The sequence below is a fragment of the Danio aesculapii genome, chromosome 14 (genome assembly GCF_903798145.1).
Source record: "Danio aesculapii chromosome 14, fDanAes4.1, whole genome shotgun sequence".
NCBI lineage: Eukaryota > Metazoa > Chordata > Actinopteri > Cypriniformes > Danionidae > Danio > Danio aesculapii.
The window spans coordinates 1,451,672-1,468,700 of NC_079448.1; the positions used below are offsets into that span (position 1 = coordinate 1,451,672).

Here is a 17,029-nt window from a genome sequence, read left to right on the forward strand (position 1 = left end):
TGTGGAGCCAACATCACTACTTGCTATACACGTTTATACACATATACACTTATTTAACAACACACTTACATGCCAATTTGCACATAACAGCTGCACATATAACGTTGTATATAGTAATAAACACGTACATACACTTGTCAATCTGTATATTTGCACTCACTACTTCTATTTTTTATAATATATTTATGATCTGTTTTTTGTTCTGTCTCTGTAATCCTGTTGCACTGTAGAAGCTCTGTCACCAAAACAAATTCCTCGTATGTGTGAACATACCTGGCAATAAAGCTCTTTCTGATTCTGATTCCTGGGTTACAAAACCCTGCATTTGCCAACACAGGTTCATTAAGAATTTGTGCCCAGGCCTACATTTTTGAGAACCGAGAAATATGTGCTCACAGGTATATATATCTGCATTTTATGTGTACAACGAATGCTACTGGCAGGGGATGGTAGTTTCCAGCTTGACTGTTTGCTTAGTAGCTCACTGTGAATAACACTACACTTGGGAGGCGTAGCAGACCAGTCCACAGTTCAAGTCCAGTTTGCAGGTGAAACTCTTAACCACTATGGCTTTTCTTTTCTAGATTAGGGCTTTTGAATAGACTTTGGGTTTAGGGAATTGGTTTGAGATCGACAGAGATGTACACACACAGTGGCCTCTGGTGGAGTTACGAGAAATGTTCTATGGCCGACTCTACACTAGTCCCTCGGTCTAGATAGAAGCATCTGCCAAATGCATTGAAATAAACACACACTTCTGCATTCTCTCTGTGTTTATCAGGAGAAGGACATAAACTCTGGGCTGATCGGCCCGGTGTTGATTTGTCGTCCTGGAACGCTCAACCCACGAGTCCTGCTTCAGCCTGACGTCACAGATTTCTTTCTTCTTTTCACCACATTTGATGAAAGAAAGAGCTGGTACCTCGACTATAACATCAGGAAGTTCTGTATCCCACCCTGCCAGGCCAGAGTAGACGATCCCTGGTTCCAGACCAGCAACAAGTTTGCAGGTACATAGTTTGCATTTAAAGACCTATTATTTGCCTTTTTACACTAGTGGGCGGGGCTTTCCCCCTCTGATGACACGTACAAAGGGAGAATGTCAATCAAAGTGTTTCTGCAGGCTGTTTTGATCAAGTCTGATTAGAATCAATACTATTCATTCATGTTGACCATTAGAGACTGCTGGAGATATTCACTCACTGCTGACACACTACTGGGGTTAAACTCCTTATAGAAGGGATTTCTGCATAATAGGTCCCCTTTAATGTTTATTATTATTGATTTGGACATTTCAGTAATTACGAAATTCTGATCTTCATGTCTTTATTTGTTTATATGTTTAATTTATTTGTTAATATTTGATGCATTTCAAGTAATTAAATCTGCTGGAACCATTTCGCTTGTACTTTATATTTCAGTACCATGTTCTTAGTATGTACAGTCCTTTGAAAATCAAAATTTTCCAAATCAGGACTTAATACAATGATCTGCTGGTCTAAAAGCAGACCTATTAAGCAAAAATCACTTTCATAAGGGGTTTAAACACAGTTGTGTGAATATAACCAGCCTCTAAACGTCTCGCTCAGACCCTTTTTATGATTATTTAACACTTAGCACAAGCTAGTAGTAATTTAACAAATTATTTCTGTCATGTATACAAACTTAAGATCTTATTTAGAAACCTACACCAATAGGATTGCGCTTTAGATGCCATCTTGTGGTCAGATGCGAAAATTCTCAACTCTCACAGTGCATTATGGGTATTTTCTAGCTGTTCAGTGTGCATGGGTTGTAGACTTGTTATTGCAGTGCATTGTGGGATTGATTGAGTGCACTTCATAATGTCCACTATGGTTTCGGACACCGCTAGAAATGGCAAATAGCGCACTATTTGAGGGAATAGGATACATGCAGAAGCACTTTAGTGTGTTTAAGGTCTGTTTTCTTTAAAAATCAACGATCTTCAATACCTGATTGATATACGATATGTAAATGAATGCTGAAGTCTGATTGTATTTTAATTACATGACAACATCATTGCTGTAAAAGGAACCGTATGAAATTGAAAATATTCAATAGGCGTCAATTTTGAATACAGTCTATGAAATTCAATAGGGTGTCCTAACTTTCTCACAGGACTAAATCAAGTTTAAACACATGCAGTCTGAGAGAAAAACACCAATGTTTGATGATGTGTTCTTTGGTTCTTGTAGCTATTAATGGTTACGTGTCTGAGACGCTGCCCGGCCTGAGAGTTGAGCAGTACAGGACGGCCCGCTGGCATCTGCTCAATCTGGGAACTCATGGCGAGTTTCACGCTGTTCACTTCCACGGACTGCCGTTCAGAGTGGGAAAAGATCAGGAACACCGCATGGGAATTTTCAATCTATATCCTGGTAAACAGCCACCTTTATAATCTAATCATCCATTCTGTGATAAATAAAACATTTACAAGAATAGCATTTCTAAAATGACCATTTTTTTAAATATTTATTTTTGGCCTTTATTAGATAGGACAGTAGTCAGACAGGTAGCAAAGTGGGAGAGAGAGAGAGAGGGGGTAGGGTCGGGAAATGTCCTCAAGCTGGGATTCGAACTCGGGACGCCCTGAAGTGCTACGGCATATGTCGGCACGCTAACCACTAGGCTATTGCGCCAACTAAAATGACCATATTAAATTTATTTACGGTCACTTTTGATTGATTGAATGAATAAGATGCCAAAACAAAGTATTAATTTCTTTTCTTCTTACTCCAAATCAAAGCAAAAAAATTGAGCAACACTATTATGAACATTAATAATAATCAGAAATGTTCCTTAATCATCAAATTAGACTGATTTTTAAAGGATCAACCGACACTGAGGACTAGGGCTGAGCGATATGGCAAAAATGTAATCTCGATAATTGTATATCGTTATTGTTCAATATGGATAATATTTCAGTATCAGTTGTTAATGCTTCCAGATTTAAAGGAGTACCCCAACAATGACTAAAGCCACAAAAATGAGTGGCTCCATCAAAAAGCATAGCATGGCTGATAAATTTGGTGCATTTCTAATATCAACTTTCTAATATCTACACTTTCCATTGTTGCACATTTCTGCTGTGTGATTGGCTCTTAGATCAATACAGAGTAAAAAAGGCCAGAGCTTATCATTGTTATTGACATAAATAAATGCAATTCGATATAACATTGTTTATTGAGCCAGACCTACTAAAGAAATGATGCTGAAAATTCAAAAATCTATCTATAAGATGCATCGAAATAATTATATTGCACTATATAACAATATTAAACAATAACAATTTTTTACAGTATTTAAAATTAAAGAAATGCAACCTTGATGAGCATCAGAGACTTTCTTCGATAACAGAACACTTAGTTATTTCTAGGTCCTCCTCAGTGTCGTTATATTAATTGTTCTGTGTGTTTTTGGCAGGTGTTTTTGGGACGGTGGAGATGCGACCTGCCATTGCAGGCACCTGGTTAATAGAGTGCACTATAGGAGAACATCAGCTGGCAGGAATGAGGGCAAAACTGCTGGTCTACAATCCACGTAAGAGCATTTAACTCTCATTCTCATTAGCTGTGTGTGTTTCCATCCAAAGATGCCAATTAGACTAATGTCCAAACTGAAATATCACATCAAACTTTAGTGAATAAAGCAGCGTTTCCATCCAATGAGAGACAAAAGAGAACAGAATCATCAGTTCCTGATAAACTTGCACTGATATTGCTGAGAGAAGTGGAGTTTGCTGCACTGTTGGGATTCTCCACAGTGGTGTTTGTTCTCCTCTAATAAATGAGCTGCGCCTCAGAAGACGAAATGCAATGAACGCGGTGAATGCAGTGGCTTTTGGAGGCATGAGACAGATACTCAAGACAGTTCTGGAGGTAAAAATAATAATAGAAGAATAATAATACTGAAGCACTGTGTTGACGGACTGACGGAAGACTGAGGCCTTTTACAATCAGCACAACAACATTTCAGATCTGCAACAATGGAGAGCTGCAAACATGGAGAGCTGCAGACCAACATTAATGATGCAAACACCCTCACACACACATCTATATCTGTGAAAAACTACATCGGATCATGCAGACTGATGAGCTTATTCACTAAATGTGTTTCTATCATGGTTTATGCACATTATTAGATAAAATGTTTATCCTACTCAATTTATGTGCATACCTTCTTTATAGGCATTTTCAAAATTTCTGAGCATCTTTACATTTCCATTAAAGAGCCCCTAATGTGTGTTTTTTTGAAAATGAGCTTCATGCAGCATGTAACACAGCATTAAGTGAATAAAACATCCAGCTGAGGTATAAATCTTAAAGTGCAGCGTGTTTAAAACTATTGATTCTTTATCGAATTAGTCGACTCAGAGTCGAATAGATGAATCGTGTTGGGATTGCATCGACGTCGACACGGTACATCACCAAATATGTACTTCCAGTTCCTGCAAAATGTGAACACACTTTCACTTCAGACACGAGCGGAGGCGCGAGGGATCACGGGACTGATCATGACATGAAGATGACGATCACTGACAGATAGAGATTCGGTTGAGGGGAATAAAGGGTTAAAGTTAATTTTTTTACAACAACACCACAGTATAGCCGACCGTGTGCTGAGTGTGTTCCTGTCATATTTCTGATTTTTGATACAATAACCTACATTGAAACGTGGGATTCATCGGCTGTTTGCTATTGAAGGGGCAGCAGAGACTATGGGACTTTGTCAGACTTTGACAGGGACTTATAAGAGACTTATAAAGTTACTGACAGTAACTTTTACAGTTTATATGTACAGTTTCTTCTTCCTCCGGATCATAACATGTAAGTGTCATTAAAATTGTTGCCTCATTTTGTGTAGTTTGCAAAATATGTGTTTAATTGTGTTATGAGTTATAATCGCCCTGCGCGGCTTGTAATCACGTATCTATTATAGATCAGTGCTTGTACTGTATCTCTCAGGTTAAATCTTCATGCGGCTGTTTACATATTGAGTCCAAAACTACATTAAAAACGTGATGCGTGCGTCTTCCTTTACTGATTTATACGCATTTCTCAAACATTCTCTGCTGTTTGCTTTTGCTATGGCCACCATCATCTGTTCCTCACACACGTGGTGCGGTCAATTTTCAAAATAGTTCAACTTTTGCCACTGTGTGGATTCAGACTGTGTGCCATTACTACTTGGGGTTAGGTTTAAGAGTAGAGTCATATGCTAGTGTTTAACTGCAATGCTTCATTGCATTCCTGCATTGGGCTCTCACATATTTCTGCTACTTCATACTATAGCTGTGGTGGGCATTTCCTCTCTGTCTCTGAACGCAGTCAACCAATCGCAATAGACTGGGTCATCGGACCAATCAGCGCAGTTTAGCTTCACACTAAAGAGAGGTTTGGGAACAAATGAATCACTGAACGATTCATATTGGAGTCGCTGAGATAATTAGGTAAAAATAAATGCAGATTATAAGATAATGAAAGTGTTTTTTGACTGTGCATGCATATCAGCCTGTTGTTGGAGACCCTTAAAACCAAAATATGACCTTTTTTAATGCAAAATAGGGGCTCTTTAAGTATTATTTTAGGCGATATTACAAAATGTGCATAAAATTACAGTAGGTGGATGGAAACATAGCTAATGAGGGATTGTCATGGATGTTACTTTGCATTGTGTTTCTGCAGTCGTGTTTTCTATCACTGTATAGTTGGAGGCCTAAAATTATCGATTTTTGTTTTAACAGAATGCAATCAGCCCATAGGAATGCAATCAAGATGGATTACCAACAAACAAATAACAGCTTCTGATTACTATGGTAAGAAGAAAACAACACAAAATTACATTACTAAAAGACATCGCACTTAAAGAGGCCACATGATGCTTCATTATGCACAAGTGTTCTTTTACATGAATACATTTAATAAACTTAGTTACAGTACATAGTGCAAGAGTCACATTACATGATTTGACCAACACAATCTCATGGCAATTCGTAACTTTTTGATTTAGTGGCTAATTCATAAGAATTTGTACGATCTAATTTGTACAATTTAGTACGATTTGCTCATCCCCCAATGACGGTTGGGTTTAGGGGTGGGGCTAGGTGCCACGCCTCCTTTTTAAAATCGTACGAAACTGTACGAATCGTACTGAACTCATACGAATTCATATGAATTAGCCACTAAACTGACAAAACGTAAAATACTTAAGTTTTCTCGTGAGATCAGGCTGGATTTGACTGATTTCCACCTCAAATTGGGATTAGTAAAGGAATGAATTCAGACGGCTGGAAACGGCACAGGATACAATGCAATAATTGCTATTTTCATTCATTTATTTTCTTTTCGGCTTAGTCCCTTTATTAATCAGAAGTCACCACAGCAGAATTAACCGCCATAAATGCTATTTTATTATTGCTAATTATTGTTTTTTTATTATTGTTGGCAGCCTGAAATTGATATTTAATTTAGATGAATGGCACAGCCTTAGTATAAACGCTGGTTTAAGCATTACAGAATACGCATACTGAATTATCATTCATATTAATTTTGATTTTTTAGGTAGATCTGTTAAATCATATTACTTTCTAACATTTTATTTAACAAAAATGTACTATACATAAGACTTAAAGAGGCCATATGATGTGTAATAATGCTTTCCTGTAGGGTTTATTGTAGTGGCGTTCCTGTAGTGGATAAATGTATGGAAAACCAGACTTGGCAACCCTGGCTGAAAGGCTTTTCTTTAACAGATCCACCAATCCTCATTTTTGTTGTGTGATATATTGCACCAAAATGTAGTATGATAAATTATATTACTGTCATTTTAAGACTGTATTATTCCATTTAATACTGCAAAAATCTCAAGAATTGTGCTGTTTCAGCTCATTCAAAGTAAGTTTGAACAAGCAGCTAAACCTTTTTAGTTGGTAGCAGTTTTGACTAGTATATTTAGTATTTTGACTTATATTTGTTGAAATGTCATTTCTCCTGAAGGTGACTGGAAGCCTGATTTAGCCAGACTTCAGTTAACTGGATCCATTAATGCCTGGATGGGCAGCGGCTTAAACTCCTGGCTCCAGGTAAATCAGCTTCATTTTTGTATTAAAGAGCTTGTGTTGTTTGGGCTCATTTCTAAGGATCTGTTACATCCACAATAACTCATTTTCTATGAGTTAAGAATATCTCTCTAACCTTGGGGTCATGAGATAGAAATAATATATAAATACGTTTGCACTTGCTTTAGTGGGGTCTGAAAGCAAGAGAAAGTGGGGGGGAAATGTCATGCTATCCATGGGATTGTGAAACATTTCTGGAAAAGCCATGAGCAATAATAAATACACTTTATTTTAAGGTGACATAATTACAGTGTAACTTATACTAATTAACTAATTAAGTCCATGCACTTACTATATGGTTGGGGCTAGAATGTGGTTAAGTTGCATGTAATTCTAAATGACATTTAATTTAGCTGATTGCAGCCCGAATACAAACACTGTTTTAAGCATTATGGAATAAATATCCAGAAACACCCTCTATATTTATTCTGATTGTGTGTGTGTTTAAGGTGGATCTGTTAAGACCCATGATCCTGCATGGTATTCAGACTCAGGGTGCGAAGACTTCAATGGGTTTAAGCGAGTCCTTCACTATTCTCTACAGCATCAGTTACAGCAATGACCAAGAGAACTGGAGTGTTTACAGAGGAAACAGCACCAAACCATCTTACGTCAGTACCAGCATATCAGATTATCACGTTTAACCAACATCAAGGGTCGGAATATGCACTGTTTCTGTGAAAATCTATGTGAAATTTGATTATGCTGTAAATAAAACTGCTAGAACTTTAGCTAAATCACTTATTATTAACGTACGTCAATCAAACTGACTAAACATATTTACTTAAACTTTGTAGAACTTAAAAAATGCAGTTGACACTTGATTAACTTATTAAATTAGGTTAAAGTAACATAAAAGCATTAGTTGGCATGACTTCTTCATCTCATTTTTACTTTTGAAGACTTACCCAAGTGCTCTTTAATGGAGAGGTTTTTATATATAACATATTTAAACATTAATAACTCATTTCTTTTGTTTTGATTACAGTACTTAACATTTTACTGGTTATTTTGCACTATTCAGCTTAAAGTGCAATTAAAAGGCTTAATTGGGTCAAGTTAGGGTAATTAGGCAAGTCATTGGACAACAGTGTCTGCAGATAATCCAAAAACATACTTCTTAAGGGGGCTAATATTATTGACCACAGCAGTTTTTAATAGGTGTATATATGTAATTACAGCCAAACTAAAAGAAATAAGACTTTCTTCAGAAGAAATATCCTATAGGAAACACTGTGACAAATTCTCTTGCTCTGTTAAGCGGTACTTGGGGAAATATTTGAAAATAATTCAAATTTATTTTATAAAAAGTTATAATTTTGTTGCCATATAATGCATTGATTCAATAAGTTCAATTGTTCTCTGCTATCTATATAGTAGGTATGTGTCTTGGGTAACACTATAAACTCTAGAAGTTACATGCTAATTTGTAAATAGAATCAGAAGGTCTATTTTGACCTTATTTGGAAGGGTCGTGAATATTAATGAGCTCTGCTCTGATGGTCCAATGCTATCTCAAGCCAGATTATAAATTTTTGATATAGTTGTAATGTAATCTATTTTAACAAAGTCTCATTAATGAAATATTGCACTTTCTTATTAAAAGTCTTAAAATAACATTAACTAATTAGGTTAATTAGGCAAGTCACTGCACAACAGTGGTTTGTTCTGTAGCCAATCTGGAGTGAAGCATGCTAATAATATTTATTAAATATTTAATTCCTATTTTCATAATGTTATTTATTAAATTTTAGCCAAACTAAACGAATTAAGTCTTTCTCCAGAAGAAAAATATAAAAGGAAATATAAATTAGTATTAAAATGATGAAATAATAATCTAAATAATTAACTGTACATAAAAATGTTTACTTAGTAGATCAGATGCAGATCAGATGTTCAAATGCTCCAGTTGGTCTCTTGTTTTCAGCGATAATCATTATATTTTAAGAGTTATTCTTATAAACTAGCCAGCTACTTCAAACACAAAGCCTCCCTAAATCTCCCACCCTTTAGATAATCTTTTAAAAATGCATGATGAATCATGCGCCCACTTATCATTCTTTTTCCACTGAAACTGCTTTGCTTTGATTTCCACAAAAATGCAACCCTGATCTCAGATGAGGATATTCGTATGTTTTTGCATTATCCACATCTGTGTTGTTGAATTTAGACCTTCAATGGAAACATGGACGGTTCCAGAATAAAGGAGAACTTATTTTCTCCACCCATCGTGGGACGCTACATCCGCATTTACCCTCTGACCTTCCAGAAGCAGCCCACGCTGAGGATTGAACTGCTGGGGTGTGACCTCAACAGTGAGTTAACACATTCAACACACACACACAAATAAATACACACACATATATATACATACACACACATGAACACATATATATATATATATACACACACACAAATAAATACACACACACATATTGATATGCACACAAGCACAAATTCACACATCACAATTTCATGTTCGTACTCAGCCTGGGGTGCTGAAAATATCTAAATATTAATGGCAAATACTTTGAAGATATTTCTATTTGTTGCAGTTTTAATTGTTTAACTTTAATGAAAGGTTACATTTAGTTTTGGGATTTTTCAAAAAAAAAATAACGTGTGTATATGTGTGTGTGTGTTTGCTCCACAGGTTGTTCTCTGCCATTGGGAATGGAGCGCAGGTTGATTCCCAACAGTAGCATCAGCGCCTCTTCATTCCTTAATAAGTGGCTGCTTTCCTGGAGCCCTGACCTCGCCAGACTACACCAGGAGGGACGAGCAAATGCTTGGAGACCAAAGGTATCTACCAATTCATCCATCCATTCATCCAACCAACCAACCATTCATCCATCCAACCAACCAACCCATCAATCCATATTTCCATTTATTCATCTATCCATCAATTCACCAACCAACCCATCCATCCATCCATCCACCCACCCACCCAACCAACCAATCCATCTTTCTATTCATTCATCCTCCATCCACCCAACAACCCATCTATCTGGCCACTCATCCATCCATCCATCCATCCACCCACCCAACAAACCCATCAATCCATCTTTCCATTCATTTATCCATCCATCCATCCACCCACCCAACCAACTCATCCATCTGTCCACTCATCCATCCATCCACCCAAACAACCAACCCATCAATCTATCTTTTCATTCATTCATCTATCTATCCACCCAAACAACCCATCCAGCTTTCCACTCATCCATTAATCCACCCAACCAACCAACCCATCAATCCATATTTCCATTCATTCATTCATCCGTCCATCCACTCACCCAACCAACCAATCCATCTTTCTATTATTTCATCCATCCATCCACTCAACAAACCATCCATCAGGCCACTCATTCATTCATTCACCCACCCACCCAACCAACCAACCAACCAACCAACCCATCAATCCATGTTTCCATTCATTTATCCATCCATTGACCCAACCTACCCATCCATCTTTTCACTCATCCATCCATCCAGCCATCCACCCAACCAACCTACCCATCAATCCATCTGTCCACTCATCCATCCACCCAACCAACCTACCCATTAATCCACCTTTTCATTTATTCATCCTCCATCCACCCAAACAACCCATCCATTTTTCCACTCATCCATCCATCCACCCACCCAACCAACAAACCCATTAATCCATCTTTCCATTCATTCACCCATCCACCCAACCAACTCATCCATCTTTCCACTTATCCATCCAATCATCTATCCATCTATCTTTCTACTCATTTATCAACCCATCCATCCACTAATCCAACCATCCACTCAACTCATCCATCCATCCATCCATCATCCCATCCACCTACCCTTCCATCCATTTAGCCATCTATCCACCCAATCAATGCGTTCATCCATGTATCCATCCATCCATCCATCTACACTCATTCATCCATCCATCCACTTTCCACTCACCCATGCATCCATCTTCCCACTCATCCATCCACCTATTCATCTATCCATCCCTGCATCTTTCCACTCATCCATCCATCCATCAAACCATCTTTTCACTCATCCATCTTTACACTCATTCATCCATCCATTTACCCATCCTCCCACTAATCCATCCACCCAATCAGCTCATTCATCCATTGTTCCATCCACCCAGTCTGTATTTTTGTGGAGAAACTGAAAGTGAAAGTTTGTGTGTTTCTAAGCCCATTGTAAGAGTGTTTCCTCTGTCCTGTCTGTGCATATGACGGTTAGATAATCCCTCCATTGTCCCTCTTTACGGTTTTATTAAGTTAGCACTCTTTATATTTCCTGTTTGCACAAGATTGCACACAGAAAGCTGCCAAAGTGCCAGAACTCTGGGCCTGTTGTGTGCTTTGTTAGAGTCTGAGCTATTTGTATAGCTTTTTATTTGTACTATACTATTCGAAGCTGGACTAATATTGCTGTGATGATAAAATTAAAAGCTGGCATTCATTCATTGGATTAATCCCTGATTATCAGGGGTCGCCACAGCGGAATGAACCACCAACTATTCCAGCATATGTTTTATGCATTGCATGCCCTTCCAGCCGCAACCCAGTACAGGGAAACACCCATACACACTCATTCACACACTACGGACAATTTTTTACCCAATTCACATACAGTGTGTGCATGTGTTTGGACTGTGGGGGAAACCGGAACACCCAAAGGAAACCCATGCCAACACGGGGAGAACATGCAAACTCCACACAGAAATGCCAACTGGCCCAGCTGGGACTCAAACCAGCGACCTTCTTGCTGTGAGGTCACAGTGCTAACCACTGAGCCACCGTGCCACCAGTTTAATTTGTATGTATCATAATCTGAATAAAATATTCATCTTTAAAAAAAGACATCACAGGAGTGACTAAAACTACAGACATCAAGAGGAAAATCCAACGGCATATACAGTATAGTGATGCAGACTATAGGATAACAAGCAAATGATGAAACAAGTGGAGCAATAAACAACCATGACAACTAACAAGGATAACTGAGGAAACAAGGGAAAGCTAATGTGACATGAGTAAACTATAAGCGCAAATCTCTGATCATCTTCTGCTCCCTCTTTACAGTCTAATAACCCTCACGAGTGGCTACAGGTGGACTTTGTGTCAGTGAAGAGAGTGACCGGTTTGATCACACAAGGAGCTCGGTCCGTCCTGAAGCCCATGATGGTGACCGAATTCACTGTTTCTGTCAGCAATGATGGACACAGCTGGAGCAGTGTGAAGGAGCAGGGCACTGACAGCGACCAGGTACAGATACACTTACAGTTGAAGTCAGAATTCTGTGCCCTCCTTTTTCTTTGTCAGATATTTACTAAATGATGTTGAACAGATTCAGGAATTTTTCACAGTATTTCCTATAATATTTTTTCTTCTGAAAGTCTTATTTGTTTTATTTCGGCTAGAATAAAAGCAGTTTTTAATTGTTTTAAAGCCATTTTAAGGTCAATATTATTAGCCCCCTTCAGCAATATTAGTTTTGGATTGTCTCCAGAACAAACCACTGTTATACAATGACTTGCCTAATTACTAGAGCTGCATCCGAAACCTACTCAGTAGGTACTGCATTTGAATTTAAACGTACTACTCGGCCGTTAGAATAGTATGCTCTATACAGTATGAATGTGAAAAGTATGAATGGAATTCGGACACACTATATCCGCCATTTTGTCATGGTCATGTGACCTACCTGCGTCAGTTGCGTCGCTTCGCTCCCATTCATGAATTCGCTCGCAGGGCATCATGGGATAGCGCAGCATGCATGGGATGCACACTTCAGAATCTCGCCGAAAGTAGTAAGTCATCCGGGTACTTCTCGCACACTGATTTTCGAATTCTATGAATTCAGACGTACTACTCTGTTCACATCCTGATTTTAGCGTACTGTATAGTATGGAAGTATGCGGTTTCGGACGCAGCCTAGGAGTGTAACAAGACGCTTACTCCACCAGACAAGACACGAGATTGGGTTCACGAGAATGAGACGATTTTTAAGAAATCGTCTTTTATTCAACTGAAAAAAAATAAATAATTCACAAAATGCAAAACTATTTAGGTGCTTTTTAAAATCAACTTGTGATGAATGTTATTTTACTTATATTTTAATGAATTCTATGGAGTAAAAGGCATGCAAACATTGCAATATATTTTGCTAAAAGCTTATGTGAATGGAAAATAGTTTTTTTATATATATAATATCAAATATTAAGAAAATATTTGCCAATACATGAATGGAAAATATTTTTTATTCCACTGAAAAAAACCTCAAACTGCACAATTTAGGTTTTTTTATGAAATGAATGATATTTTATTTCTATTTAATTACTTCTATGCCATAACGGACATGCAAACAAAATATTTAGCTATAATCTCTACTGACTGGCTTCTTGCCCAAGCAACCAAGCGACATGTGCAACTCTGAGGCCAGCCGGGGTTGCCAGGTGTGTTCAAAGTACTTGATTTGCAGTTCAAATCCAATCATGCCTCCAATCTTCAATGCTAATTTCACCCTCACGCTCCATCATAACATCCCAACTCACAAGACAACTTTTCACCTCAACGAGAAATCTTGTTGCCATTTAATCGTGCAAGATCTTGTCACACCCCTACTAATTACCCTAACTTTACCCTAATTAACCTAGTTAAGCCTTTAAATGTCACTTTAAGCTGAATACTAGTGTCTTGAGTAATATACAGTCTAATATTATGTGCTGTCATCATGGCAAAGAGAAAAGAAATCAGTTATTAGAAATGAGTTATTAAAACTATTATGATTAGAGATGTGCTGGAAAATATTCTCTCAGTTAAACAGAAATTGGGGGAAATAATACAGAGATGCTAATAATCTGTATATATTTTTGATTGTTGTTTCTGTACAGCACTTTAGTCAACTTTTGTTTTATAAATCATTAAATACTGACCATCTAGTTATAATATGGACATATTCAATGGTTAGGTTAAAGATTGAATAAAAACAGGGGTTCCACTTTATATTAGGTGGCCTTAACTATTATGTACTTGTAACAATGTACTTATTGTGTAAATACATGTTTTTACACACTGTAAAAATGCTAGGTTCCACACAGTACCTTCATAATGTCCCAACACAAATCCTATAGTTTTAACAAATTTAAGTGGATTAAACATAAAACACTTATGTTGTACCCCCCAAAAAAAGTCAAGAATAGATTTGTGCTGTTATTTTTTGAGTGCATTGTATATATGATTAATTAAATACATGTGTGTAATTACATCTGTATTTAAATTCTGACCACCCCTTACACCTTAATCCACACTTGAATCTACTCATACCACCAAACCTGTCTCTAACACTACCCCTATCCCACCTCAAGAGCACAACGAGTGCTCTGCAATACAGTATCAACACATTAGGTACATTGTATTTATGTTTTTATCTAAGTACATAGTAGTTAAGGTTACCTATATAATATAAAGTGGGACCAAACCGGTCAACCTGATCTGCATACAAAATGCAACGCTCTTAAGATTCCTCACAACCATCAAAACATTCTCAATATGACTCTCCATTTTGTATTTGAGCTGTGAAATCTGACCTGCGTGTGTGATCAGATTGCTTGTGTGTTTTGTGTTCTGTGCTGCAGATCTTTGAGGGGAACAGTGATAATGAGGAGGAGACGCTGAACATCTTTGATCCTCCTCTGTTCACTCGTTTCATCCGCGTACATCCTAAAGGCTGGGTGAACGACATCGCCCTGCGGCTGGAGTTTCTAGGCTGCGACACACAACCAACACTTTGAGGGAAAAAACAAAGGAGCCTTTTCACATGCGCATGTTTCTCAGCAGCAGAAGTCGTCATAGTTGGTAAACCCAGAGCGCAGTGAATGGGAGAACATAACAAATCATTTATTTACAATCCTATTAGCTGAAATAATAACAGAGAAACTCCACCATGGTGTTATCAAGACTTTCAGAAGAAGGAAAAAAATAGTGAGACTGATAACAGCAGCCAGAAGAGAGAATCATGTCAGATTTACTGTCCTGCTCTCATACACACTGCATTACACACACCTCACACAAGCAGTCATTTGTTTTTTGTAATTTGATGCAAAGATGATATAATACACATTGAAATATAGATATAAATATACATACGATATTTAAAAATCTAAATATTATAAACTTTAAAGGATGATCATCATAAATGCCTCATAAAAGTGTTGTGAGAAGAGTCTGAGAGACACGTTTCTAACCAAAACACACGGTGATGTTCCTGCTTAAAGGGACAGTTCAACCTAAAATTAAATAAGTTACTCATCCTCTACTTGTTAAAGCCTGTTTATTGACTTTATTCTGCAATGTGGAAGTGCGCTTGTTTCTACAATTGTTTTAGAACTTGTGATTCATTTGCCTACACTGAAAAAATGATGCATTTACTAAATTAATTGACTAGATGTACTCATTATTTTCAGGTAAGTGCTTGCAAACATGTTATATGGACTGAATTTATTTTATTTATTTATTTTATTTTATTTTTTTATTAGAATATATAAAAGGTACACAATTTGAGATAATGCAAATACAAAGAAAATGAAACAATAACAAAAATACAAAAAACAACAACAATACAATCAAGTGCCGGCAGGTGCGTGTGTGTGTGTGTGTGTGTGTGTGTGTGTGTGTGTGTGTGTGTGTGTGTGTGTGTGTGTGTGTGTGTGTGTGTGCGTGCATGTAAAGGTAACTTGGTAAACAGGTCAGAGTACATACAAAAGGAACAATAACAGTCACTAAATGAAGCAAGTAACTTATATAAGGAGTGACAACAATGCTAGTGATATAGTGATAGTAATAATGACAGTAAACAAGCAAGAAAGGACAACAGTAATAATCATTAACAACAACCACTACAATAATAAAAATAATAATAATAAATCCCAAGTACTACACCAACTACTACAGAGAGTTACTACTACTACTACACATCCACTACTTCTGATACCACTATCGACATCTACTACTACAGATACTACTTCAACTACTACTTCAAAAACCCAAACTACAACTTCAACCACTACTATTACTACTACTACTACAACTACAGCAACCTGAATAATGACAATGGTAGAGATACTTGTAATAACGATATGAGGAGATAACAGGACAAGTCAGGACAGTACTAATAATAATGATAACAAAAGTAGAAGTAGTAATATTGATGATAATACTGAGGAGGTGATATAGACTGAATTTAAACAAACCAAAATTAAATTGAGTATTGTTCAACTTAATTTGTAATTTAAACTCATCCCATATACATTGTGTGCAACCACTAACCTGAAAATAATGAGTAAATCTAGTCAATTAATTTAGTAAATGCATCATTTTTTTAGTAAATGCATCATTTTTTTAGTAAATGCATCATTTTTTTTAAATGTAGTACATCCAATTAATACGTTTTTCAGTAATATGGGAGAAATGAATAACACATGGCAGAAAATGGTCAAAATACTTGCTCTACAGACAAGTGTGTCCATGACTAGACATAAAAACATAAATAAAATACCAGTTTGCAACATAACCGGCTGTTTTTTACAGCTAAATATGAATGGAAGTGAATGAGCCCACTGGTACGTGAAGAATAAAGTCAGTGGGGATGCATCGGACTTTCAGCCACCAAAAAACGATTGGCCAAAAACCAAAAATGCCCTTTATTTTCAGCCGAAATGCTGTTATGAAACCCATTCATTTCAATGGCTTTGATTTGTTGCCATGCTGACCAAAGCTAAATACATAGGAGCACAGTTAGCACAAACAGCTAGCATGCAAGTTAAAAATAACTCAATATTCTTCTCTATGAATATAAGTCTGTTCACTGCATATCTGCAAGTTCATCCAAGACCAA

The 17,029-nt window shown here is 37.1% G+C and overlaps 1 protein-coding gene across 1 annotated transcript in view; it reads left to right on the forward strand.

The window, feature by feature from the left end:
• The window catches only part of f8 (coagulation factor VIII, procoagulant component), a 38,816-nt gene extending 22,835 nt beyond the window's left edge, over positions 1 to 15,981 (forward strand). The window contains exons 16-25 of the mRNA XM_056472507.1: positions 782 to 1,010; positions 2,217 to 2,399; positions 3,445 to 3,561; positions 5,765 to 5,836; positions 7,017 to 7,102; positions 7,588 to 7,749; positions 9,309 to 9,453; positions 9,792 to 9,940; positions 12,217 to 12,399; positions 14,772 to 15,981. Of these exons, the coding sequence (XP_056328482.1) occupies positions 782 to 1,010; positions 2,217 to 2,399; positions 3,445 to 3,561; positions 5,765 to 5,836; positions 7,017 to 7,102; positions 7,588 to 7,749; positions 9,309 to 9,453; positions 9,792 to 9,940; positions 12,217 to 12,399; positions 14,772 to 14,927 (1,482 nt within the window). The 3' untranslated portion in view covers positions 14,928 to 15,981. The remainder of the gene's footprint in view (positions 1 to 781; positions 1,011 to 2,216; positions 2,400 to 3,444; positions 3,562 to 5,764; positions 5,837 to 7,016; positions 7,103 to 7,587; positions 7,750 to 9,308; positions 9,454 to 9,791; positions 9,941 to 12,216; positions 12,400 to 14,771) is intronic.
• The last annotated feature ends 1,048 nt before the right edge of the window (positions 15,982 to 17,029 follow it).